The sequence below is a fragment of the Cyprinus carpio genome, chromosome B13 (genome assembly GCF_018340385.1).
Source record: "Cyprinus carpio isolate SPL01 chromosome B13, ASM1834038v1, whole genome shotgun sequence".
Lineage (NCBI taxonomy): Eukaryota > Metazoa > Chordata > Actinopteri > Cypriniformes > Cyprinidae > Cyprinus > Cyprinus carpio.
In genome coordinates, this window is record NC_056609.1 from 16,640,346 (window position 1) to 16,667,907 (window position 27,562).

The window sequence follows — 27,562 nt, forward strand, 5'->3', positions numbered from 1 at the left end:
ATTTTAAAGATAAGAAACATACTGAAGCAATGTTAAATTCTTTCTCTCAGAATTAAATAAATGCAAAAAATGCAAAGTAATGAATATATTTACCTAACAACAAATTTTCAAGCAATATTAACAAAATATGAGTCATTACAAAGAACATTTAAAAAAAAAATGCCACAATATCCTAGACCGTACTGAAAAGAAAATTGCATTGTTTTAATACTAAAAAGTGTTGAACTGTAGCCACGTATTATTCTGTTGTTAATTATATGTTCCGATCCAATGAGATGTGAGCAGATTAGGTTCATATGGAGGCTGGATTAACCTCCACCCGTACGATAATCCGCGTCAGCATATTTCTTTAACACGTAGCAACACAATAGAGTTGTTTCTTAATTCGTTTCGAGGGTTTCTAGTTGGTTTACGCTTTTCTTCTTGAACGCAGGCACCTTGCAGCTCCCTGTCCGGTCTGACACGACACTGACAGATCCCTGGGCTGGACCTGGACCGCCTTTGATAAGCATCCTATGGTATTTTGTTCAAGATGGCGGTGGCGAGCATGGAAAAGGACGCGATAGTAAGTCACAAATAACGTTTGAAATCTTAAATGCTTTAGCTTTTCATCAATCAGCCATTATTGTTAATGAAATAGATTTATTTAGTAAGAAGCACAGTGGAAGTCAGTATGCATCACATGCAGAGCGATGACACGTTCATCTCTCACACCTAGAGTTGAAAATCAAAATCATTATGATTTTGTTGAAACGCAGACGTGGAAGACCGCAATGGACATAGAAAATACTTCAAGCTTTCTTTTATCTCTGATGTATTTAGTGCACATCCTGTTTTTTTTTAATCTTGTCTTTGAAGCTGAAGTGCAGATGTAGAAGGCGTGTCGTATTATTGTTAGTATTTGCATGTGCATCTGCATTACATCGCTCGTGTTTTATTGCATTTCTCACATTTAAGGGCTTTCTTGAAATTGTAAATCTTCTCTTTTTCGTCTGAAGAATACCGAAGATGATCTTCACCTTAATAACTCGTTTGGAGATTCTGGGCTTATCTCCCCTGTTAAAGAAGACATCTCTCGTGTTCTGGTAGAGTATGTTTAAAAGCATCGTTGTTCTCTTATGATATAGTTTCTGTTGCATTGATGGTTTTTGTTCCCCATCTGATATACCAGACAGTTCCTTTCAGTGGACGGATCAGAGGTGGGATGAAGCCTGGGAAGAAAATTATTATAATGGGCATCATTGATCCAGAGCCAGACAGGTATGTTTTCATATTAAAATTGCATAAATTTAAGACCGTACACATTCTCGCAGTTGCAAAGAGTTACATCAGCCAGAAGCTCTGTCTCAAAACCTTGAAGCTTCTTTAAACAGCATTTTTGGGCACCTTATATGTTGCCTAGATAGGCAGCACTATGTTTTGAGACACAGAGCTTCTTGTTTCAGATTGCACTGGGTTGTAGATCTGCTTGAGACGCACTGCATGGGTGTGTGCACTGCTTAGTGGTGATGGGTGTTTGCATTAGCTGTTAAGGAAACGCATATAAAAACTGTGAGTGTTGGGTGTGTCTTTGGAAAAGTAACATTTTAGTATGTTGATTTAAATAATCAGTGGTAAATCTTTTGATTCACAACTAGTTCACGTTAACCTTATGTTGTTCCAGCCAGTGAATAGGCAGGGTATACTGTATATATACATATGTGTATAGATATAGACACCCAGGAACACTTTAGGGGTACATTTACTATAATTCTCAGTCACCGTTCACGTTGTTGCAGTCGTGTCGCTGCTTTATTTCTATTATAAATATAGAATAGTAACAGGGCTCTCTCCACAACTCTCCACAGAGCTGGGCTAGGGTGAAATATTTATGTATGTTTTATTAATTAAGTATTTGGGTATTGTAAGGAAGTGGAGCACCAACAGGCATGTTCCATATTAGAGTCTAAGAATGGGCAAGGCTGAAAAGACTTAACACTAATATGTGATATTACACTACGGTTCAAAAATTTGGGTTAGGTAAGGTCTTGTATGCTCACCAATTCTGAATATATTTGAGCTAAATGCACTAAAATGTTGTATGCAGAAATGTTGTAGAAAAATATTCAATTTAAAATAACTTCTTTTTATTATTATTTGAATTTATTTTAAGGTGTAATTTATTCCTGTGTTGGAAGAGCTGAATTTCGAAAGCCATTACCTCCAGTCTTCAGCGTCACGTGATCCTTCAGAAATAATTTCTTATGCTGAAAACGGTTGTGCTGCATGGAAAGTTCAAAACAGCTGCTTTACTATCACTTGATTAATGTAATTTATCCTTGCTGAATAATAATTTAATTTATTTAAATATTTTTTCTAACCTCAAACTTTTAAACAGTAGTGTAGTTGTTTAATGTTTCTTTAAATCTAGCTCCAAAGGCTTTTTGTCGTAATTAATATTTATGCATTTAGGAGACACTTTTATCCAAAGTGACTTGTATTGTGTTAAGGATAAGTGTTTTGTCGGTATTGTTCTCCAAGAATAATTTATTAATGTGCTGGTCATTTTTTTGAGGGTATAGTACTGATTCCTGGCCTAAGGGGATGGAGCAGTTTGTTAAATTGGTGGCTTAGTCTTTAAGTTGTAATTATGCAGCATTTTAATTAAGCATGCACATTACAGTCCTGATATGTCAATGGTTAAGTGGCACTAATGTGTCATTTCAGCTCAGGAATTCAGCCTTTCTATACAGACTGCTGATCCATTAGGAATGCACTGTGATGCTCACTCAGTGCGAGAATGGATTTCAATGCAGGCCTAAATGACTATGTAAAGTAGATGCATGCTATTTCTCTGTAATGTTTGCTATATCGGCACACAGTTTGTAATGCTTCATGCAACACTTGTCATATTTTTATGTTTAGTCATATGGTTATGATGACATAACATACGAAACCTATTAGTACACATGAATAAATCTTTAAAAAAAAGAAGACCAAGAACTTTAGGCAGTGCATTGCACAAGAAATTGGCTGTTTGCATGCTTAAAGTTTGTTTTCTGCACAGCTTTGACATCAGTTTGACCTGTGGCCACAATGAGGAGAAGAACGATGATGAAGAGCTCACTGATGTGGCCCTTAAACTCAGCGCAAGATTCACTGAAAGGCAGTTTCTGAGGAATGCACGGGTTTCCGGTAAATGGAGTGAGGAAGAGGCACCCATAGCTTACTTCCCCTTCATCCCAGACCAGCCTTTTAGGGTAATGAGCTGAAACACTGACATCTCTAATCTGAGATCTCTAATCTGCACGAAGCATGATTCCAGGGTTGTGTGCAAAACTGATGGCAGCCGCTTCATTACTGAGTCAGTCAGATTTAACTGACACCGCTGTTGTGTATATGCAGGTATCATTTCAGACAGAAGGAAATATCCACGTAAGGTGATAGATGTATATACAGTAGTCAAGATTTGAATTGGATCAAAAAAGTTCATCAAAGTTGTCCTGAGACAAGAACGCATTTTGGTTTTAGGACGTCTTTGATGAAAGGTTTTGATCCACTTCAGATGTTGACTACTGTATATATATATCCAGAAAGTATGACTGCTTTTGCATGACTGTTTATTCCTTTTATAATAGCCAGTTACTGAATTATTCCATATGGCGGAGAGTTGTACGACCAAAGTGGGTAAAGATGCTTGAAGATAATGAGTGCTTATTGTTTGTAATCTGGGCTGAAGGTGAACCAAAAAATGGGTCACTGTTGAGCTGAGATAAGCAGTCATGCAAAGTAAGACAAGCACTTCCTTTCAACACACTGTCCACACTGCGTCTCAGTGACTGACAAAAGATTCTTTTGATTTGATCTCATTTCGCTCTTTCTCTCCTGTCCTTTCCCCATTTATACAGATTGAGATCCATTGTGAGCACCAGCGTTTTAGGATCTTTGTGGATGGACACCAGCTGTTTGACTTTTATCACAAAGTAAAGTCTTTGCCGGCCATTAATATGATCCGGATAGTTGGGGGTCTTCAGATCACCAAGCTGGGCTAACCAAGCACACCTGAGCACGCGCCAGAAAGGACTTCTCACAGGTGAACATCTGCACCTGTGCGTTTGCCGCAGCTCACACAAAGACATCAACAACATTTCCAACAGCATTTCCACTTCTCTTTTGCCCTCTAACCTCACATTGTAATGATTTCTGAGTATTGTATCATAACAGGTTTGGTGAATGGTTGCAATATCAGATGTGTGTTTTCCAGTATCTTTGCTTCACATTGTAGCTTAGCCTATTTGTTTAACTTCAATACTTTTTCAGGGATCGCACACTTTGATATGCACTCTGTGGCAGTAACATACAGTACGCCACTGGGATTTAGCTGCTCTCCATAGACACTGCCAGTGTGCTTGTGCTTGTAGTCTAGCAGTGTAGGTTCGAAATGATCCAAAACTCAGGATATCAGATAAAGTTGATTTTACTTCATTTCACTCGGGTGATAAATTTGCTTTAAATTATTACGAGTTACTCTGAAATGCTTTGGCTGCTAGAATATAGGAGCTCAGATTCCACATTTGCTGTTCCACCTGGGTTTTATTTGTGTTATTTAATCTGAATAATTAAAATATTTTGGAAGGAAGAAGTTATTTTATCTCCAAATTGTGTAGCGGGGTGTATGGTAGACATTTGAATAGCATACCTTTCCTGTCTCTGTTCATTGCAGCTACTCATTTTGGTAGATCTAGAATATATTACACTGAAATTCTGTAGAATGTCACCATGAGGGTTATTTAATTTGAGGTTGAGGAAGTTTTTAATTTTTGGAAATTTGATCATCCAGTCATTATCTTCCAAGCCAGCACAGTATTTAATTACAACAGCGTAATGTTAAATCCTTGGCAACCAAACCAACACAGATGTTTAATTGCATTGTTTTCTGTGAGGAATGACTTCAGTGCAGCAATTTTGCAAAAAATAAATTTGCTTATCTGTTTACGCTTTATTATGAGCACCTCGTAAAAGTTGAAGGAGCAGATATAACAGGGCTGAATTGTTTCTTGAATGTACTGTCCTCCGCTGATAGGCTTCATAATAGCTTAGCTGTGGGTGTAAAGTGAGCATCTTTAAAAAAAAAAAATCTATTATTCTCTCCTCCTCCTTCATACTCCTAATGTCACTCCTCTAAATATATAAACACATAGTCAGTGGTCAGCATGTTTCTGTATTCAGCAGTGATTTTGCTGAGATCCTCTGCCCTGTACACCCACAATGCTGTCCACTCGGTTGTCTTCTGCTCAACTTCCACTTGTAGGATTGGATTAGTATGATAGCAGTGATTATTATTGCTACTTATTACATTACAATATCCAAAAAACAATTCTTGATTTGCATTAATGTGTTCACTATCATTCAAAAGTTTGAGGTCGGTAAGAATTTTTGAAAGAAAAGTTTTCGAAAGGCGTCTCTCATCAAGACTGCATTTATTTAAAAAAAAAAAAAAAAAAAATTATTTTAAAATGTAGTTTATTCCTATGATGGCAAAGCTGAGTTTTCACTCTGGTCTTCAGTGTCACATGATCATTCAGAAATCATTCTGATATGCTGATTTGATGCTCAAGAAACATTTATTTTTATCAAAATTAAATAACTTTATTGTGAAAACTAAGTGGTATTAATTTCTTTAAAACAACAACAACAACAACAACAAAAAAAAAACTTACTTACTGACCTTTACATTTTGAATGGTGTTTATGTAGTACTACTGTCACATCAACTATTGTGTGGATGAATGTACACTGTTCTGTAGTGAAAGAGTCAGCAATGCTTCTCATTAGTCAATATTACTGTATATTCAGGATTATGGTCACTATTGTAATATTTTTCTAAAACTATACTTCTAGTAGTCAGTCTGTATCCTGGAACACATGGAAACAGAGGCAGTGAAAAAATGAAGTTGAAGGACTGCTGTTTTGTCTGCTTTACTGGTCGATCTACTTGACTGAATTTGACTGAATGAAATAATGCTATTATACGCCAGAGAGTACTTAACACCAGCCAAAGACATTTGCCCACATCAGCGTCTGGTCAACATTGAAATCAGAATATTTATTGAGTGCAATATTAAAGATCCTTAATCTGTTGAGAAGGTACTCCTGACAGAAAACTCCAGCTAAATAAAGTATTGAACATTTAATGTGAAGTAGGTCATTTTTTTTTTGTACTTGGCTGATTTTCTCTGCAGTTGTTTGTGCCTCAAACTCGTGCAGAGATCGTTTAATCGAGACAGAATCGGTACGGCAGCACAAGCAATATGGTCCTTGACCACACACCCATCTGACATGTCGTGGCAAACGCACTTTGATATTACATGCTTAGGCTTAGCAAATGAAACATGGTCATCTGGACCAATATGATCCACTTAACAGTATTGCTATTTAACTGCTAAATCTGTTGTGAGTTGTGAGCTTCATGCTGTGTGGTGATGTTTTAACGTTTAAACACTGACCATTATTTATTTAGTGTCTGAACAATGAGTGTGTGAAATTACACCTGGATAACTGAAAAATGGGGAGGGAGAATATGTATTCACAAAAATAACAGGTGAAGAAAGAACACACAAGGAGAGAATGTCAATAGAGTTGATTGATTAAAGTTGACTAAGCTGTGCTTTAAGAAACCTTAGTATAATAATAGATTTTGTTAATGTATTTGGCAGACGCTGTTATCCAAAGTGACCTACAGTTCATTGAAGTTTTAACAAACATGCATTTCTCCCCATGATCCTGATAATATTCCCAATTACTGATACCAGGTTTAATGCTTCCATCTTTATTCCTCTTTCTTGTCTTGTAACTCAGAATTTACAATCTTTCAAACTGGTTCACATTTATGAGGGTTAAAAATGAATGTCCTGGTTGTAAACCATTGTTCTGAAGCCTTCGAACTTTGGATGTAAATATACTAAACAGGGCCTCTGTATGCTTCTTTTTTTTATTTTTTTTATTTTTATTTTTTGCTACTGCAATAATGTCTTGACACTAAAGAGAGTGTTTGTATGGTGTATGTGAAATTTAGTCTGAGTTTTCACTGGTTTCCAGTTCATCAACATTTTAGTTGATTTCTTTAGACTCTAGGTAGCATGGTATGTGTCTTTTGCCTTTTTTTTTTGATTTTCAGAGCTTTGCTTTTAGAGCTTAATATGTCAGTTCTTTTATTTAAAGAGACTATTTCAGATGTGTTTATATATTACTAAAGTGGCCCATTACTTAGAGTTAGTTTGTGATGTTGGATGTAGTTGCACAATTATTTTCATGAATTAAAACCTGAGTTGGTTCAGTGTGCTTTTGAAACTTGGTATTGATCAGAAATGTGCCTATTGAAATATGGTATTGGTGTTTGGGATCTAAAATTGTGTTCTTACTAATGACTTACACCAAGAGACTTTAATTTTGAGTTGCACTTTTCAAAGTAATTTTTTCTGTAATGCACTTCATGTGTGATTGAAGCATAGAAACGAATCAAAAACATACAATAAATTCATAATTTGCCAAGGTATGAAATGTTTGTCATACAGAATCCCAAAATACTTCAATATGTATGGTACAACTAAAGAGTAGAATTTGGGTGAATAAAAGTATGTGTGAATAAAATTGTGCATTAAAAATACCTAAAAGTACACTTGTGGTGATTAATTCTGTTTGGTCATCTGGATAAACATAAACATGTTAATATGTGAATGCATTGTGTTTTCATTTATAAAGGCAAGATTTGGTTATTTTGTAACCTCCATGAATCTCGGTATTTCTCTAAAGGATTTGCTGGCCAATAAATCAATCCTTACAGTCTTTGAAGTCTGTATAATATGGCAATAATAATTTTTAAAATCTTTAAAAACAAATTACAATAATTATACTTTAATTTCCTTCAATAAAAAGGAAATTGAGTTAGACGATGTAAAAGGTGTGTGGATGTGAAAATGCTGGCCCTCGTCACTATCAAAGTTGCCCATCCCTGCTATAGAGCATATAGCCTATGAGCACTATATTAAAATCCCAGGACACCCCTAGTCCGAACATTCACTGCTATTTATTACTTCACATAGTCTGACATGAATATGCCATTCATTCATAAAGAGACAGCAGCGATTTTACAATGGGTTACATTTGAGAGATAGGCTTGTTGAGTTAGAAAATGTAAGGTGATAAGTCTGATTAACATGACACATACACACACACACAGAGAGAGAGAGAGACATGTGAACACTCAAATAGAAGAATTCTGTTGTTTCAGGTTTCTAGATTCTAGGTTCATGCTTATTATTTTCATATTATACATTTTGCATTCTGTTCTTTTTCTATAGATTTCAAGTATTTGAGTTCACACAATAATACATTTATTTCAATCTCCTACTGAAAAAAAAGACCAGAAACCATCACATAATTTGTAATGGTTTTACTGGTTATAATGAAATTGTATTGGTTTTAATGGAAACCGTATTGGTGCCCGTTGGTCTCTACTGTTAATTGGTCACATTCTGTTGGTGGCTTTAGTTTAAACCATTACATCCTAATGTAATATGCCCCCCCCCCCCCCAAAAAAAAAAAAAAAAACACTACATGATACCATTATTTAATGGTTTAAATGGTTAAAAGTTGATGGTTTGTAATTTATGTGATGGTTTCTATTGTTTTTGTCAGAAGGGTCACCATGGGCTTTGTGATGTTATTTGACAGAATTGCTGTAATATTGTGAGATAGTAGCGACTCTTTGTAGTTTTGGTGGGCCTGTTTGGGAGAAAATCCAGGGCCGTTTTTCACTCCCAGTCCGTCCCTGACTGGCAATACAAAAACAGAAAAGGCAGTGCGTTTGTCACAATGAGAAGTTCATTCACGAAAGTAGAGGGAGCTATACGCGCAAAACATCCGGCCATCTATTCTTTTCTATATAATTCTAGTGTTAAAACAAGCCCTGCGTCCCAATGTGCATACTATCCACTTTATCTGCCCTAAATAGTATTGAACATGATTAATATCACAGAATTTAGGATGGATAGTGTGCACATAGAGAATGGGAGCTGACGTCACGCCGCGTTGCAGACGCAGGCTGTCTAATCAAAGTGTGTAAGAATAGGTCTGTCAAGCCTAGAGGGAAGTTTTTTTGTGAAAACCTACTTTGAAAATATTATTTGGAAAAAAGCTTGGTTGCTCCCATTTCGTTTTTGCATTTCTAACAAGATTTGGGAATTACATTTAAAAATGTATATCTATGTAATTAAACTTTAGCAAAATGTGTGGATATTGATGAGAGTTCATTTTGTTCAGATCAACCAGAAAAATTGTTACACTTTGTTTTTTTTTTGTTTTTTGTTTTTTTGACTGTTGTTATTCAAAAATGTTTTGGGCAGATCTATCTAGGTATTTTCAACAAAAATCTGGATACAATTTAGATATAGTGTGTAAAGATGTCTTCATATATTATGAATCAAAAATTATTTCTGTTCATTTTATGGTGTATCTTCTGATTTTATATGGTAAATATCATATACATAAAAGTAACATGTGTAACTCGAAACCATGTTTTAAAGCTTTTATGGCTGAATTTCTAATGCTTATTGATTCTCTTAAATGCACTGAAAACAAAAAATCTAAGCATACAATTATATTTGCTGAAAAGTTAGTTATTTTAAAATAATTTGTAATTGCTGTCTCTCTTTTTTTTTGTGATGTGTCTTAATGTAAGTTTTGTAACCCCGTCCCTAATGTCTTACATGGTCGATTTGGATGTCTTGATTTATATGTAAATTTTAGGGCTGTCAAATGATTAAACATGATTAATCGCATCCAAAATAAAAGTCTTTATTTACATAATATATCTGTGTGTACTGTGTATATTTATTATGTATATATAAATACACACACATACAGTTTATATATTTGAAAATATTTACATGCATTTAGATGTATATATTTATATTCATATAACTTATATTATATATAAATATATTTAATATATAAACGTACCATATTTTTCTTAAATATATACATGCATGGGTGTGTATACATACATAGTAAATATACACAGAACAAAAACTTTTATTTTTGGATGCGATTAATCGCGATTAATCATTTGACAGCACTAGTAAATTTGTTTAAGCATTTAATTAAAAAAAGTCTAATCAAAGTATTAAAAAATAAATATAAAACCATTAACTCCTTAAACATTTCTAAAAAGACGTGTACAGGTGTGTTTGGTTCAATGCTAATTAATAAAAAATCCAACAAAAGACGAAGAAAACCAGTGGTCAAATAATAAATATAGAGGGATTTTTAGTACAGTATCTGGCATCCCGACTACGCAGGGACGTAACCATCGACAGCCAACCAGCGCGACTCCAGCGTCGCAAGTGTTACCGTTGACCTCGTACAGCAATGTCGCTGCTCTGCAGATCCACAGGGTTACTTCTCAAACACAGTAAACTGCTGCCGTCTGCGTTAGCAGCAACAAGGCAATGCAGTTCAGGTAACAGAGATCATGTCTCCGTGAGATGAACGGCTTCTTTTTCAGCGTCGCTCTCGAGTTTTGTTTTGGCTGGAAGCTTGCGTCATTTGTCTGCGCTAGTTCTGTAACTCCTGAATGTGTTGTACTACAGTAGTATCTGCAACTTCATAATGGAAAAACTGAGCTTTATGGTAGACGCAGTTACATTTGTGTGCGATTGTTTACAGTTGAAACATATTTAAGAATAAAATAGTAATATAGATACAACAATAGTGCGTATACTAGAGATATTTCCACAATTAAAAGCCATGACAACTTGTGAACTCTAATGAGGTGATATATATGCTAAATCAATACTGTTTTAAGTTATTTAAAAATTGCATGGATCCATTGTGAGTTAGTTTGACCCCCACCTTCATCTCTGTTGCAGGTGGCCAGTATCAGTACATACTAGTCGACAAAAAGGGTGAAAAGAAGAATGTTGGCTTCATCCAACTGAACAGACCCAAGGCTCTGAATGCTCTTTGTGATGGGCTTATGATGGAGGTGGGCAAAGCCCTTGATACATTTGAGGCTGACAGAGAAGTGGGAGCAATTATCATCACAGGAAGCGAAAAAGCCTTCGCAGGTGTGAAACCGTCTGTGAAATGAGTTGTGTGTTATGTAGAACTGTTTTGGATTGATTGTGTTTTATTGACACTTGCTTTCATAGCTGGAGCTGATATTAAAGAGATGCAGAATCGAACTTTTCAAGAGTGCTATGGTGGAAACTTCTTGGCACACTGGAACAGGGTATCAACAGTTAAAAAGCCTGTTATTGCAGCTGTCAATGGGTTTGCGGTGGGTTAAATATTTAAATGCATTCACTAGAAAGACCCCCTTTTGAGTGCTTCAAGCATAAACATAAATGTATTTTTCTGTCCAGCTTGGTGGAGGATGTGAGTTTGCCATGATGTGTGACATAATCTACGCTGGGGAGAAAGCACAGTTTGGACAGCCAGAAATCCTGCTCGGGACCATTCCTGGTACAATAATGCTTCAGTTTTTTTTTTTTGTTATGTTATGTTGATTAATTGATGAAGAATAATTATGAATGGGAATACTCAATAAAAAAATATAAAAAAGGCAACTAAAATGACATGATTTCTTTGGCTTCAGGTGCTGGTGGCACTCAGAGGCTTACAAGGGCAGTGGGAAAATCCCTTGCAATGGAGTTGGTTCTCACAGGAGACCGAATCTCAGCTCAGGAGGCAAAACAGTCTGGTTCGTCTTTAAAATTTTTTTTTTTGCACTACTCTTCTCTCAATTTAAGAAGTGGACTAATGTATTCATTTTCGCAGGTCTGGTAAGTAAAGTGTTTCCTGCGGATCAGCTGGTTTCAGAAGCGATCAAATGTGGAGAGAAAATAGCGGGCAATTCCAAACTTGTCTCAGCCATGGCAAAGGAAGCTGTTAACGCAGGTAAGATTTTCATTAAAGATATCATTGATACTTTTGTTGTTGAAATATATTCTGCTCATATTTCATGAATGACTTACATTAGGTTCATGCACCCAAATCGGATTTAAAAATACATATAGTCATGTCCAGCCATTTAGAAACTGAGTTTTATTTGATCTTTAATTGCAGCATTTGAACTGACTTTAGCTGAGGGCAATCGACTTGAGAAAAGATTGTTCCATGCAACCTTTGCAACGGTGCGTCACTTTTTTCCCCCACTTATTCATTTCCTTTTGTTGAAGAAAAAGATGACTTCATTCTTGAACTTGCTGTGTTCTAATTTTCAGGAGGACAGAAAGGAGGGCATGACTGCTTTTGTCGAGAAGCGAAAGGCTGCTTTCCAGGACAAGTAAAATTCTAGTGGAAAATATGGTGATTTTGAAACCCTGGTGTTTAGTTTGTGATCAAATGCTGTTATTAAAATACTTTGCCTTAATTTTCTTATCAAGTGTTCATGAAAAAATAAACATTGGGATCTGTACTTTTGTGTTGACAGACCTACATGTAATTCATTGAGCTCATATTTAGCTTGGTTTATACATTACCCATTTATAATTAATGTCCGGATATTGTTGATTGTCTGGTATTATCACCTTGAAACCTTCTTTGCTGATACACCATAAATAGAGGCATCCAGTATAGTAACTGTGTGTAATTTAAACACTCGGTCATGCTTTGTACTAGCATACACTTTAGCAGTTAAGACAATGAAAATGGCATTGCCATAACCTTTCTAATTTGTTTGTGATTACTGTACAACACTGTTGAAGGTTTTGCAAAAACCCCTCTGATTTGACTTTGTATGTTGATATGTCGATTATTTGACTGAAATGTATTGGGAAAGACATCGCAATTCCACTTTGTACACTCTAGGTGGCGCTGTGGGTGTATTTTCAGTCACTCGTGCGGCTTTTTCAGTGAAGGTAGCCCCTTAATAAAGTCGCTGTAGTAGTATTTTTGTAGTGATTCTTTTTAATGGTATATTTCCTATTTGACAAAAATGATTTCAGTGTAATGTAATATCATTAAGTGTTTTCATCTGATATAGTGCGAAATGGGGTTTTGGAGGACACTGCGAACTATAGGCTAGTGTTTATAAATACAGCGCAATGCAGGTTTCGTGCGTCTTAGTTAAATAAGTTTGTTTATAACCAGCGACAGGATCAACATATTCATAAAAACTTTTTAAACTAGTCTAGCCTTGATCTTAGAAACGAGGTCATCACATCCTTTTTTTTTTTTTTTAAATATCAGTGTATGTATTGGAACGATGATTTATGAATAACTAGCATTTTCAGTTTATTGATATGCTCTTTTTTATTTATTTTTTAAATGTTACTTTAATAACTTGCTATTTGTATCCGTTTTTCAATAACTTAAATGCAAGTTATGAAATCTATCGCAGTTTTTTTTAAACTAAACCGCACAAACTTTCTAGTTACAGACGAATAAGTGTGATGTCGTTTAATCATATAACTTTCATCAGTTGTCAGGTTAAAGATCACCAGAGAACTTACAACCCACTTTTACGCATTAAACGCTGACTATTTTATGTAGTACAGCGTCCAGAAGGACCACAGCAAATGTAATTAAAGGAAGAGGCTATTCATCTCAATTGCACATCAACTGAGAGCATTTTCTCACTTGAAAATCTCTGCTTTTTTTTCGCACGGCGTCTTTCCAAGCACTCAAAAGTCCATAGCCTAATTGATTTTAATTTTCATTCAATATTCCCTCAAACTCCAGCTTTCTTCTCAGCCCCCGGAACAAAACTTTTAAAAGAGGAGAAAAAAACTTTCTCTCCACACATAGCAACAACACAAAGGTCTCCTTAAAGACAGCAAAAGAGAGGTTCCACTTTGAAGTCTATCCCCTGCTAACGAAAGGTCAAAATAATAAATGTAGACCGAATTGAGGCGCTCAGCGCAGACAAAAGGGGCAAAACGTTACATTTTGGCAGAGGCAGCTCCTCATAGCGTGATAAACTCATTTAAAAAAGCAGAACCAAAGAGGGAGCAGCATGGTTCCTCGGTAAAAGAAAGGCGCTTTGAACTGATCAGACAGTCTTGGCTCCTCCGAATGTCTTTTCTTCCATCAGTCTTCCATCTTTCCACTTTCACTCTACATTTCGCAGCTGCAAAGCCTCCATACACCTCTTTTGGAGCAAATTTCCCTGAATTACAACCACATCACCAGCAGTTCCTCTTCATCGGTAGCAGCTGCACGTCTAGGTGTCGTTCTTCATTTAGACGCGATCGAGTTTAACTTCAATTAGCTTTCTAATTTCTTTTTTTTCCAAATAAATGTCCAACTAGATAGAGGGAAAAAATCTCTAATTTTTCTTAATGACATTACAGTTTGCTTAGACACTGAATACTTTATTTAGCAGCATTGGATCTTGTGGGAATTTAACACCTTTGTCGAATATATAGTCAGGAGCAATAATGTACAATTTCACGCGCAGAAGGCCTGTGCGCGCGGATCTTTGAAAATCAGTTTAAAGTGTTTCAGTCACACCACAAACGATGGGCTTGAGTACAAGGATCTTTCCTCAACATTTTAGACTACCTTTTGTTTTATATCAAGTTAGCCTAATGGTTCACATTGTGCGTAAAATTATAATCCAGTGCTTGGTCGTCAGAGACGAGTCATGCATGGTAATAATGTGAAATAATGATTTTGAAAACACCTGTTGATATAGGCTAATCTGCATTATTTTAAGATCTATACGGATATTACAATTATGCTACTCTATAGCACTGCCACTGATGTTATTTGGTATTTTTTTAATTGGTAATAGTTTTCTAATTAATAATTTATTTAGCCTAGGCCTATATTTTAAATGTAAACGCAAAAATAACTATAAAGAAAAATATCGAGTGCATGTCGGTTACCTCTCACGCTATTTCTAAACTATTTCTGTTTGCTTTCTGATAATCTGACATTTAGGCTATAGCCTACTTGCAGTCTGGGTTTCTGAAAATGTAAGAGGTTATGACTCAAATAACACAATAAGTAAATTTATGCAAAAAGACAATGCTGAAAATTAATATGCCTTCTCATTCTGAAACGGAAAGTAACATTAGACCTATATGAATAACCAGTCGTGCTTAAATATTAAATAAATAGTTAAAACTAGGCTGCTGTCATGAGTAACCAAGAGGTACGCAAATTACGTAGGCTATTCGAAACGCAGGTTGCGTTAGAGACGTACTGTAGCTCTACCAATTGAAATATATTATAGGGTCACATGATTCTCCACAAACTCACTCGTGTTCTGTCACTTGGTTTGAAATGGTTGTACTAAAAGGAATCCCATCCATACTTACGCCTGAATTATTGTATGTTTTGGCGCAAATGGGTCATGAAGATGAACTAGGTAAGTCGTTAATGAGATCAGATCACAGTGTTCCTTCTTACGAACGTCACGCCTGGCGTTCTTGTGTCACGCATGTGATATCTGGATGAATATAAGACGATATACCTATTAGGATAAATATATATGATTGGTTTATACAGGGTTAGATACGATGTAAAAACGCCACGGATAAATCCCAGTTCGTGCAGTAAAACGGGAAGTCCGTACTCAGTACCGCGCAACTTGCGCTTTCACTTCGATCATCAAAATGTCAATCAAAAAACTTTGTAGGCTGTCTCTCATAAAAATGTCAAATTTTTATTATCGCTAAGCCAAAGCACATATCCGCATATTCGACTCCCGCTGATGTTGGAAAGCTGATGTTTGTTCCGTCTGTAGCTTTGAGTGGATCTTGTTTGTCGTATGATCACAGACGAGACATCAGTGCAATACAGTTATAAGAACTCTAATGTATGGATTGTCATGTGTCGCTTTTTTTTTAGTTCTTGCAGACGCAAATTTTCCAACCTCATCTATTTGTAAATGTGGTCCAGTGGAGATAAGAGCGGATGGTATGTGTCCTACAAGCGTCTAAACTTTTACAAAATATAGCAGGTATTGTTTCTACAATAAAACTGTTAAAAATAATTACATGCACTTTCGTAGTTAAAAGAAGAAGAAAAAAAAGCACATTTCTTAAACTGTTTAAAAGAAATCTCATGTTAATTTCTTTATGGTTTTAGAGAAGAAATGATAACTAAGTTATTATAGTTCCAGATCTAGCCTACTCAGCCCAAAATAATTCTTAATATGCAATTTACATTTTTGTCACTGATTGCTGTGCATTTAGTTGTTTAATCAGGTATATGGTTTTACTTTTTGGTGTAGGTATACCAGAACTTCTGAAGGCAATACTGAAGCTTTTTCCTCTTGATACCTATGATGATTCGGTGGGAATAACATTTATATCTGGCATCTTTTATTTTTAAATGGCTAAACCACAAATTTCACCTCTGTTTTTTTAATGTATGTAACTTATCATAATTGTAGATTGTGTCTGACACTAAATAAGGTCTGATTTGTCAGGCAGCTGTCATGGACCTTGTGCAGAGTGACAAATTTAAGGGTCTGAAAGTGCTGGTATGGGAGCAGTACTCTGACCTCCTGAAACAAGCAGGATCAGATGTAAGCTATTATATACATAAAGGGTCATAACTCATATGATGAGGTCTATTCATCACTGCTTAAGTTATATTTGACCAAACTAGGTTTTCAAAGTGAATACAAATCATTTGTCCAGAACATAAAATATTACCTCAATAATATAAAAATGTACTTTAAATTTCATATACATTGATATATTATACATTAACAAACAGTCTTAAAATTTAGTATGCTTTTTTTCTTTCAGGGTAACTTCAGTTTTGTTGAACGGTTTGCATTTTATGAGCGTGCCAAGAAGTCATTTGCTGTAGTGGCAACTGGGTGAGCATTTCTATTTATGATCTATGATGGGTCTGTTTAACTATTAAATTAAATTATTTTATATTTATATTTAAGAAATATAATAATTAAGGATGATCTGTAAATCTGTCTGACAGGGAGACTGCACTGTATGGAAATCTCATAATCAAGAAAGGTGTCATTCCGCCTGGTGAACAGTGCTGAAAGAAGGCTTTTTGGTACAGCACATACAAAAAAGCTTTATATATAAAAAAAGATTGCATAAATAAATGTACGTTATTAATTTAATGCCATCCTTTTAGATTTTGATTGCAAAATGACTGTTCATAACTGTTGAAAAAGTTCAAAGAATTTTCTGTTCATGTTTTCTGTAGTGTGATATTGTAAAATAAGCAGTAAGAAAATTTCTTTAATAAATAGAGAAAATCATACAATAAAATACAATTTGAAAAATACAGTACACTTTTCTTTTCTTTTATTTTTTTAATGAAAGTTTTGTGAAATGAAAGTCAGCTCTGTTTAACCTTTAAAGATTTAATCTTAAAGTTTAAATATAACTGTTCAAATTTTGTTTTTCATGTTCAACGTGTAGCTCAATCCACACCTGCACTTTTCATTTTGTTGTGCATTGTTCTGTGAATAAACAGCAGCTTAATTGAGCTCTGTGAATGTTCTCTTGTTAGGACTATGGAAATGTGAAATGTTTGTTTTTCTTTTCTCCTTGCCTTAATAAATACCTTTTCTACTTTTAAATAATTTTATTAAAATATATTTCACTTACTCGGTTATTTCAAACTGATTCAATGAAAAAGTGATCAATATGGCTTAATTATGGTCACAGTCTTCTCAGGATATTGATTTTGAGTTTTATTCTTATGTTCAGTATTAGCTATATTAAAAAGAAATCATGTTAAAACATTTTATTTTAAGAGAGCATTTAAGTAAAACTATAATGAATAAACATTCAGCATAACAGTCCTTTCAGACATGACGTGACATGACTTATCTTATCATTGCTTATGATAAAGGCCATCCAGGTCTACCTCTGGCTCTGTGTGCACCCTTTTTGGGCGAATGGGGAATATATTCATCGGCAGAGCCTGCTGGTCAGACTGATGTCCTTTAACATCTGCGTGGTACAGGTCGTCTTTGTCCTCTTCAGGGCTTGAGTAGATGGGCCTGACATTACCTCCAATTACATCCTTCTCTTCTCTCATTGGCTCTTCAGCTACATCAAACATGCCATGGTATAGATCATCCCTATCTTCTTCTGGTTTGTCATGCATCCGTACCTGATCGTGTCCCAGTGGCTGAAAGTAGTTTTCAGGCTGTTTTGCATCAGCTGGATGTTTTATGTCAAAGGAGTGGTAGAGAGCATCTTTATCCTCTTCAGGTCTGTCATATTTCTGCTGTATTTCTCCTTTTACGGCTTTCCAGATCAACATGTTGGGATCGATGTCAGAATCTGTAATGTCCATGTCCTGTGGTGGCTCCACCTCCTTCATTCCCAGGATCATCTTCCCACTGGGGTGATCAAAACTACAAAGGATAACATCTCATTTCAATGATTTGTAAATATTTTTACAGATTTATTATATACAGACCTATTTAGATCTTTCAAAGCATGCAGAAGGCAAAACTTACTCTATAGTGTCCTGAACTGCTTTGCCCAACACTTTGTCCTGCAGGACATATTTAAAAGTAACATTTTAAATGTAGATAATTTTTTTTTATATGTAAAAGCAACAAGTCACACATTAGCATTAGATTATTTTTGAAAAATCTTTTTAAATAATTCAATTAAAAGATGAAAGGGTACAGCTTACTCAGAAATCACAGATTTCTATATTAGAAAGTTCATTAAAATTCATGTTAAATTCTTTACATCCTTTTCATCTTGCTCAAAATGGCAAGAAGGGTCAGGGCAGACCTTGTAAAAACAGTTGTAATTAAAAGCGACTATAGCCATTGTTTATTTTTTTTTCTTTTGTAACTTAAGATAGTCAAAATATTTAGCTGTAAATTAAGAGTGTCCATATTAAAAGTAAAACATACCCTGGGCCTGTATGGCTTGGCTGAAGTGCTGAACAGCAGCACTGACAGGCAGACTAGAACAGAAAACCTTTAATATAGGAAACAAACATAAGTGTTGGAGCTCATGCTTTTAACTTAGAGGAAAAAAAATTAAATATCCATATGTAACAGTGAAGGACAAAACTCACCTGATCATAGTGGTTCTTCATACAGTGACAATCGCAACGAAATATGAATGGTGTTTCACATGAAGCTGATGATAACTGTACCTGTAAAGATCAAAGTTCAGCAATAAACTGACTTTAGGGCTGAACTTTGTGCAAGGAATTCTGATGTATGATTTTTTAGTGTGTGCGCATATATATATATATATATATATATATATATATATATATATATATATATATATATATATATATATATATATATATATATATATATATATATATATATTTGCTTTTGCTTTGCTTTTGCCTATAGGCAATTAATCCTTCATTAAAATAAACACTATGCAAAATTGGGCAACGCTGCGTTTATAGATCACCCGATTAAAATAATTTGGTATTTTCTGCACTTCATGCCGAACACTGATGTTATGTAATCTCTGTCGTGATAAAGGAAGCAAGACACTCCTTACCTGTCAACATAAAGTCGAAAGTACAGTACAATTGAAAACAGATAATCATTCGCAGTTATCGGACCTAGAGTATATTGTCGTAGATTATAAATGATGCGCGTGTAGATGACTGAATCGGCATTTGGACTCCGTTCGAGAGTTATGGCTATTGCAGGCTATCCTTGTTTCATATTTAACGTTTATGAAAAATATGGAAACACATTAAGATCAGTATCGAATATTTAATTAAGTAACAATGATTTAATAGTGACACGATTAAAATGAAATAGGAATAACGTAAAACCTGTAGCATTTTTATTCAACACGAAAATCCTAACGTTTTGGTTTTAAAGATGTTTGAGACGGACATCCGACAGCTAGACGCGAATAAATGCAGTCGGGTCAGGTTTGGGTTGAGGATTAAGGATTAAAGGTTAGTTAGACTTCAGGATTCTGCCAGGGCTCCAGCCACCCAAGTGGTGCTCTTTTCCCAAGCATCAAATAAAAACACAACCCTGCAGTCACGGGGTTACACGGCGCACCGCCACAAGAGCTCTTCAAATGATATCCATCGTATCTGTGTAGCCTATAACGTGTATGTAAAAACTATAAACTATCTGTTAAAGCTGACTAAAAGTAACTATTTTTAAAGCACATGCTGCTGAAGATGGACTGTGAATGTATGCTAGCTGATTTGCTAATTAGTCTAAAGAATAACAAAACAGGAACAAGACACGAAGCTCAGTGTGAATGTTATGATGAAATGCAAAATAGTTCATGACCAGGTTCAACATTTTAAAAGTGGAAATTATATATTTTGTGATGCATTTACTGTACAAATTATTTGATTGATTATTTTTGCATAGTAACATTAAACTTTTGTAATGCTTCAGTGGCATGGCAAACAACTGCAGCCAATAAATCACATTAAAAGGCCTCTGAAATCCTGAATTGGAGTTGATTCACATTCTAAAAATTGCTGCGTGATAGGCCGCACAGCATCATGTTTGTTCAGAAAGCCCCTTTGTAAAAGCGATTGCTATCCCACGGTGACTAACAGCACCCGTGCAGACGCTCTCATCTCCCACAGAACTGAGTCAAAAATCTGTGCTGCAGCAAACAGCGTCTGACTGTGCGGCATGAGACTGAGGGCAGACGAGCACTCTGTGATCTTAATGCCAAATGCTTGGCCTCATTATTGAGCTTATTGCAGGATCAAGAGCGAGATGATGTTTACTCACAGCTCGAGTGCAGACATCTTGAGTCACGGTCTCACTCTCACCTGGAAGGCTGTTTCAAAAGGCTCTCAGCACAGGAAATGTGGCACCTGAGTTTCTCGCATGCGGAATTTATTCCAGTCAGTGTATTAAACAAAGCCTTCAAGGCATCTCTGTAGAAAACATTCTCCTTTTCTCACCACTGTGACTGTGCATACCTGTAATTAGACAGATTGTGATTTTAATACAGCCGAATCCTGTGGGGCCCCATACTGTGCTTTGATGCTTGTTTCACAGCCATAATACTCAAGTGGTTAAAACAGAGAACGATCAAACCTGCATGGTTAATGAATACAAATTATAGCATTATCTTCATTACATAGTCTTGTGGACTGTGTTATGATGTCTAATTGTTGTTCTAAATGAATGAAGATTTGTTTTGTGACAATATGCTCCTCTCACAAACCATGACTAAAGAGAACACGTTTGCTTATTTGGTAACTTTATGAAACAGACTTATGCTGCACAAACCACAGGAAATAGCATAGAAGCAAAACATGAGTGTACCTGGGAGGAATCTGAGAGGATAATGTGTAAATCGACTGAATGTCTGTCATGTCCTTTTTAAACAAATCTATTTTAAACAATGGATTATTTGTTTAGAAAGAATTTCCATCCCAAATATTCAGGGCACATGTAAAGAAACATGCTGCAAAACATCACATTGAACTAGACAAGTTCATGGGATATGACTTTTAATTTGAAATTGCAATTGTATATTAGTATACTGAACTGGTATACTTAATGTCTGCTAAATTGGAACAACTATTTTTATACTTAATGCACTTTAATTGTGCGGAAGTAGTGCCGAAGTCAAACTAAAGACATAATTATATTTGATTGTGTTAAACTATCAGAACTATTACAAGTATGCTTCAGGTACACTTTAAATATCTTGCATTTAAAGACCGATATTTTTCAAAGATCATAAAATCCTTGTCAATGACAGTAAAACACATTTTCTACTTAATATTAAAAAATGTGCATTGTGCACAAGTAGTACCCCAAATAGTTTAATTATAACTTTTATATCAGTAAGTCTCAAGCGATATGTCTGTAAATATGTTAATAGATTTGAACTAATACTTAGTTTGAAATAAATGTATTTTAAACAGATTACTTTTTTACTAAGTCTTTAGCTTCTGTCATTTCTTGCGGGGTACTTTCTTGCAGAGTTTAAATGAGTTGCTGCAGTGTTTTTATGGTTATGAGGGTTGTTATTTTAAGGTCATGAGGGTTATCCGTTATCTTAATGATTGTCAAAACAATAAATCCTTAGCGTTATTACACTAAATCTGTTTATCAGAATAATATTTTTGTTGTGTGTGTGATCACCTTTCTGAAGTGAGCAAATAATCTCTTTACACAAATACGCTGATTCTGGTTAAATGTTTACTTTATCTTTGAAACTGATTTTCTTTACCCAGAACACAAGTCCCAATGTAATGTTATGTACTTTTTAATATTGTAGGTCATTCATACTCTGCTTATTCTACAGATCACTGTATTACATTTGATTTAATTATTTTTTATTTTAAAAAGAAAGAGTGAAGCAGAATGTTTTCTTAATATAATGACCCTTAAAATGCCTCTGTTGTCAAAGAGTGTAAATTATCTTGCATTTCAAAATATTGTTCATAAATAAATGCATTTTAAACAATAATTAATTATTGTCTATTTACTTTGATTTAATACAAGGGTTCCCAAGTTTTGTCTTCTGTTCTTAAGCACAGGCAGTCCACTAATTTATCTTAATAACAGAATAAACTCAGTAACTTATACACATATAACTTAAAATAACATTTTGTGCAAAAGGGCATCAATAGTAATTTCTGGTCCTGTCAGAAATGTGCTACATGCGGCTGATGAACAGCCACACCCAGCCAAGCTGGATTTAATTAAATTGACACTGCTGCGCCTTTTCTCTCCATCAGCCGCACAGTTGCTGAATGACGGACTGTAGGAGCTAATGGCCCACGGCATGGAACTAAATTAAGTGCTACAAAGTATTTATTGGGGCCAGTTATGTGGACCTCTGCTTGATCAAGCACCTTCTCTTGTTGCCAAGGTAATCATGGTTTGTATATAGAAACATTTCGGGAGAGAGAAGCGCTAGAGTGGTTGTGTAAAGATCAAAGACGAGACTTAGTAAACAAAAACTTGAAAAATCGGCAGCATCTCATGATCAATAATACATGAATGTGCCTCATTAAGATAACCGCTAATCATGCCCACTGAAATTTCATTTCATCGAATGTCAAATAGCAAAGTACACATGAGACCCATTGCTGACCTTTACATGTAGACACTTGACTCACTGTAAATCCAAGTTTCAAATGTTTATGTACTCACTGTCGCATAAACCCGTATTGAACAGTTTGTGGGCAGAAGTCACAGCTACTGGGTTTCCAACCATTAAAATCAATGCAAATGTATTTTCTTGACCCCTCTGCCATAAATGAAGAGCATTTGCTGAAAACATACAAACATTCAGTATTTATTCAAAAGTTAAATATGCTTCTAGAAAATGCTTTGTGTGTGTTTAGACAGAGCTCTTCAGAAGTGCCTAACGCAACAAATTTACTACTAAGAACGAGCTGATTTATTAATCAACACGACTGCATGAAACCCTCAACCACAGATGTCAGCAACATCACTGAAGCCATATTTCTATACCCCAAACACCCACACAAACCATATGCCTTGTGTAGACATGATGAGTTATCAAATCTAAATGAAATATCTTGATTTAACAGCAGCAGACATGCATTTTTTTTCTCATAACTTTCAAGGGCCGACTAGATATGATCTCATTTACTCATAAAATGTAAACCTGGATTTATTTTTCTTGGGCTCAGTCCAAACTCCCACTGTGTATGTTCTTCTTTGAGTCTCTCCAGGAATGTTCCAGAACTCTGCGCTGCTCAGTCACTGCGGCTAACTGAGAAACACGAGTTCTGTGTGAAACTCTGCCCGCGTTCACCGTCGCCTATAGAGCACTACAGCACATGCCTAAACTATACATTTATACGGCACACAACACTGTGATTGTTTTTACTATCATTGCAGATGTTCAAACAAAGCAGAATTAAATGCAGTGTGGCAATAATACACCTTTTGTTGCTGTAGGTGTCAGAGATATATTCAAATTACTGACATTACTTACAGTGATAATATTCCTTTTCATATTCTGTAAACCCTAATTTTTTTAACTTGGCCGGCACCAAATATATGCAAAGTCGATTTTTAATTTTCATTAAATCTGTGGACTAAGCACAGTGAAAACAAGCTGATTGATTTATTTGTTCTGGCTGCACATTAGCAGTTGAACACTATTTGTTTTAGTTGGTCAAAGAGCAGTCTGTGGCATTGGACTGAGACAAGCATGTTACCTACATTCCTTCATGGATGTAACCCTAGCAAAATTGCTCGCCTCACTTTAGGAGTCAATGTGTCACCCAAATCTGCCTCTGTTCAGCATCTCGCCAATTAATGCGGATGACTATTTTGACGTGTCACTGTAAATCTGTGAAACCACAGGTTGTATTGAATTGTCAAAGCTAAATATACTTTGGGTACATTAAGGGCTAAGTGGCAGAAAATGATATTTACTGGTTCATGCTCTCTAGTTCTAAAGAACTTAGTTCATGCCAGATTTGAGTGGGTTTGATTACTCAGAATTCATGACTTAGAAACCTCTCATTTTCAGTCTAGTGGATGACGGTGCATTTAAACACGTTAACTGATTTACTGCTGATGGTGTTTTCATCTTTTAGCAAATTACAACAGATATTTTCTGATTCTTTTCTGACTGATATCTTCATTAATAAGATTTTATTTTACCTACTGGTCAGGTCTGATTTTAGACTACACAATTTGTAGCTAAAGTTGTATTTAAGCTACAATTCTCACACCAAGCCTTCTCAAAAAGGATTGTAAAATCAGTTGTATTATTAAAATAAATTTAATTATAAATAAATTCTATAAAAATAAATCCTAACCAAATCACTTTATGTTACTGTTTACAGCAAATGTATGTTAATGAATTTATAGCTGCAGTGAAGTTGGATTATAGCTGTATAATTCTATTTAATTGTTTGGTATAATTTAGAGATTTTTTATTGCACATTATCCAATAGAAAATATTCAGAAAAATGTGTAATTTTTGTAGTGTGTTAAATGTTTTAGGTTAAGTAAAAATCTGCTAACGAGTCGAACATGCTCATAGACTTAAGAAAGACAGACTAACAAGTAATGTCGCCGATTCTGAAAGGCAAAATGAAAGAGTAATAGCTTTAAATAATCTTTAAATAATCAGACATCAGTTGCAATCTGAAAATCTTTACAAATCACATTGGCTGGAGGTACACCTTTGAGTTTGTGAAAGGGGAAGTTGTTTGGAAGTCGTTCAAAAGTTTTGGGACTGCAAATGAAAACCAGTAGCAGACATGAACACCACTAACTTCCTCCTCTGAGCGAAGGATGGCTCCATGTCGTCTACTTCTACTGTATGAAGGTTTGCCTATATTGGATCCATGTGTGTCAGTTTTCGCTTGGAGGCTCGGGAGACTCCACTTTCTAAACATGCTGCCACCCAGAGGACATGTACGTCTACATTTATTGCAAAAACGGGTGGTAGAATTTGCTCAAAAGTGAAGCACTGCAACTGATGATGAGATATTCATACTGAAACCTGAAGGGGGGGGGGGGACTTTTTAATTTTGAAAAAGAACTAAACATTTATATGGCAGATCAAAGCATTGACTGATTGAAGAGACACATGATGAAACTGATATAAAGAAAAACAGTATCCAAAAACAATATCCATAAAATTTTAGAAAATCTTAACAAATGTCACGACAGATTTAAATGTTACATTTTTTATTATATATATTTTATTGTGTGTACATATAATGGCCTTATAAATACACTGAAAGAAATAATTATGTGCATACAATTACAAAACTATTTTTTCTAAAGTGGAAAATCGAGTTCTGTACCTTTTCAAAGTCACAATATCATCATTAAATGGATTTAAAAACCATTAAATTAGCTAAATCTGTTTGGAAGAGGGACTTGAAAACCCCTTACGTTTACTAGTAAACAATCTATCCAAAACTAAGCATAGCTAATCTCTAGCTTTCATCATCGTAATGGGAAGAACAGTAATTGGCTACTTTGTTTGACCTACTTCAGAGCACAAATATTGTCATTAGTCATAGACCAAATCCTTTAATGACATCCTGTCATTATGCTGAAGCTAATATGCTAATGGTACAAATGAATTATAAAAGAGCAGAGTTGGTTTTCATTAGCGTTCGGCTCTTAGTGAATAGCTGGGGCACAATGCTTTAATCTAAACCATGCGTGCTTTCATTTAAACTGTGGAGAAAATGAGTGCCAGCTCAGTTTGGATAAGGCCATTTCTGGTGAATCGCAGGCAGGAGATCGCAGTTGGATTTTGATTTTTTGTTATGTTAAAGTAATTATCAGAATACTCTGAGCCAGCCTGAGCATTGCGTAAATCACACAGGGTAACATTTAAACAAATAGCCACAATTAGTGGAAACCTGACGAATTAGGTGTAGCATGTTTATACTTACTAAAAACGAATTAAATGAAGTTGAGCTGCCGGTGAGAATGGAGCAATTCGTTTGGATTCTGCCCTATCTGCATCTGGTCTGAAATGCCATCACACAGTCCTGTGGAAACATGGTTGGTTAGTACATTTCAGTGTTAAAGAAAACAGTAGTGATTTTGTCACAGCCAACCACATTTAACAGTATCCTATCTTCACCTGCCGTGTTTGCTTGAGAATAATCACCGTACCGTGAGAGCGGTGTAAAACTAGTGTTTTAAAATCATGAAAAGAAACAATAAAGAGTAAAGTGACTCGTGAGCTGTCAGCAAATAATGACTGCTGGCAACTAAGCGTGACACACTCACACTGGCATAGGTATGGAGTCCAGTGTGTGCCAAGAATAAATTATCTGTCTGTAACTATTTAAAGGCAGTATTATGGTGTGATTTATGCACAGAAAACTGCATTGTGGGCTCGAACATTTTCCAAGTGCTGCAGCTTGCAGCAATTTAAATTATATGGGGGGAAAACCACCAAAACGACTATTTGACTGTGGTCCCATATTGAAATTGATATATTTATATGGATTAATTTGGCTCAAAGGAGCAGTTATGCATTTTTGAATCTATTCAGGGACTGCAACGGTCCTTCACAGTAAACATTTCACAAATTCTACACATGTGGAGTTCATGGTCCACGGATGGCATAACTGAAACTGAAAACAAAATGCTTTGATTTGTTTCAACAGCATTATTAGGCTTATTCTTCTTTAATTAACACTGCAAATGGTGGACTGTTGCATGAAATACAGCATGTGTGTACATATATCCTAAGGGCCAGATTGTGCTAATGCTTTTTGAACAACCTTCTGTTTCTTCAACTGAATTGATGTGTAATTTTCACATAAAAAGTACACATACCATGTGATGTAGTCTAAATCACATGGCCTGTACATAAAGGTCACTTTTTCTTAAACTGATTAGTTACACATTTAATGGAAATGAAGGTTGATATGCTGCATATGATGACTGATAAACTGTCAACAAAGTAACAAATGGGTCCTTGAATAGGTTCATTCAGGATAATTGGGCCATTTTTCCTGGTCATCTCAATGGTGTCCCAATTTCCCTGAATTAACCCTATGTGATTACTAAATTTTTTCTCACAGCATAAAGGAGATTTAAAAACATGCAGAAAAGCTGTTAGTCCTGCTTAAAAGAACCAAACTCCGAACCCTTAAAGAAACAGTTTACCCAA

At 35.4% G+C, this 27,562-nt stretch overlaps 4 protein-coding genes across 4 annotated transcripts; 3 read left to right on the top strand and 1 right to left on the bottom strand.

The window, feature by feature from the left end:
* Positions 1-185: 185 nt before the first annotated feature.
* Positions 186-7,644, top strand: lgalslb (lectin, galactoside-binding-like b). Its single transcript, XM_019114263.2, has 6 exons — positions 186-335; positions 434-565; positions 999-1,085; positions 1,172-1,260; positions 3,047-3,239; positions 3,888-7,644. Exons 2-6 carry the CDS (start codon positions 533-535, stop codon positions 4,029-4,031), a joined length of 546 nt encoding a protein of 181 aa, XP_018969808.1. The 5' UTR covers positions 186-335; positions 434-532; the 3' UTR covers positions 4,032-7,644.
* Positions 7,645-10,340: 2,696 nt separating this feature from the next.
* echs1 (enoyl CoA hydratase, short chain, 1, mitochondrial) lies at positions 10,341-12,929 on the top strand. The gene is made up of 8 exons (XM_042736912.1): positions 10,341-10,497; positions 10,907-11,104; positions 11,189-11,316; positions 11,402-11,501; positions 11,635-11,739; positions 11,817-11,936; positions 12,105-12,172; positions 12,263-12,929. Exons 1-8 carry the CDS (start codon positions 10,407-10,409, stop codon positions 12,326-12,328), a joined length of 876 nt encoding a protein of 291 aa, XP_042592846.1. The 5' UTR covers positions 10,341-10,406; the 3' UTR covers positions 12,329-12,929.
* Positions 12,930-15,134: 2,205 nt separating this feature from the next.
* fuom (fucose mutarotase) lies at positions 15,135-17,550 on the top strand. The gene is made up of 6 exons (XM_042736914.1): positions 15,135-15,354; positions 15,837-15,905; positions 16,216-16,283; positions 16,420-16,518; positions 16,745-16,818; positions 16,935-17,550. The coding sequence occupies exons 1-6, from the start codon at positions 15,270-15,272 to the stop codon at positions 16,999-17,001; spliced, it is 462 nt and encodes a 153-aa protein (XP_042592848.1). The 5' UTR covers positions 15,135-15,269; the 3' UTR covers positions 17,002-17,550.
* Positions 17,551-17,651: 101 nt separating this feature from the next.
* Positions 17,652-19,087, bottom strand: si:ch211-217g15.3 (uncharacterized protein LOC368914 homolog). Its single transcript, XM_042736913.1, has 4 exons — positions 19,020-19,087; positions 18,853-18,919; positions 18,442-18,479; positions 17,652-18,336 (listed from the first exon to the last, which is right to left on the bottom strand). The coding sequence occupies exons 1-4, from the start codon at positions 19,025-19,027 to the stop codon at positions 17,808-17,810; spliced, it is 642 nt and encodes a 213-aa protein (XP_042592847.1). The 5' UTR covers positions 19,028-19,087; the 3' UTR covers positions 17,652-17,807.
* Between the last annotated feature and the right edge of the window lie 8,475 nt (positions 19,088-27,562).

Bases quoted from the DNA above. Each gene is read 5' to 3' on its own strand.
- lgalslb (XM_019114263.2), top strand. From the start codon at position 533: ATGGCGGTGGCGAGCATGGAAAAGGACGCGATA. The intron at 566-998 runs GTAAGTCACAAA...TTTCGTCTGAAG, and splicing joins GCATGGAAAAGGACGCGATA to AATACCGAAGATGATCTTCA. The intron at 3,240-3,887 runs GTAATGAGCTGA...CCATTTATACAG, and splicing joins TCCCAGACCAGCCTTTTAGG to ATTGAGATCCATTGTGAGCA.
- echs1 (XM_042736912.1), top strand. From the start codon at position 10,407: ATGTCGCTGCTCTGCAGATCCACAGGGTTACTTCTCAAACACAGTAAA. The intron at 11,740-11,816 runs GTTCGTCTTTAA...TCATTTTCGCAG, and splicing joins TCAGGAGGCAAAACAGTCTG to GTCTGGTAAGTAAAGTGTTT. The intron at 11,937-12,104 runs GTAAGATTTTCA...CTTTAATTGCAG, and splicing joins AAAGGAAGCTGTTAACGCAG to CATTTGAACTGACTTTAGCT.
- fuom (XM_042736914.1), top strand. From the start codon at position 15,270: ATGGTTGTACTAAAAGGAATCCCATCCATACTTACGCCTGAATTATTG. The intron at 15,906-16,215 runs GTATGTGTCCTA...TTTTACTTTTTG, and splicing joins AGTGGAGATAAGAGCGGATG to GTGTAGGTATACCAGAACTT. The intron at 16,819-16,934 runs GTGAGCATTTCT...TCTGTCTGACAG, and splicing joins TTTGCTGTAGTGGCAACTGG to GGAGACTGCACTGTATGGAA.
- si:ch211-217g15.3 (XM_042736913.1), bottom strand. The intron at 18,480-18,852 runs GTATGTTTTACT...TATGTCCTGCAG, and splicing joins CCAAGCCATACAGGCCCAGG to GACAAAGTGTTGGGCAAAGC. The intron at 18,337-18,441 runs GTAAGTTTTGCC...TATCCTTTGTAG, and splicing joins GCAGTTCAGGACACTATAGA to TTTTGATCACCCCAGTGGGA.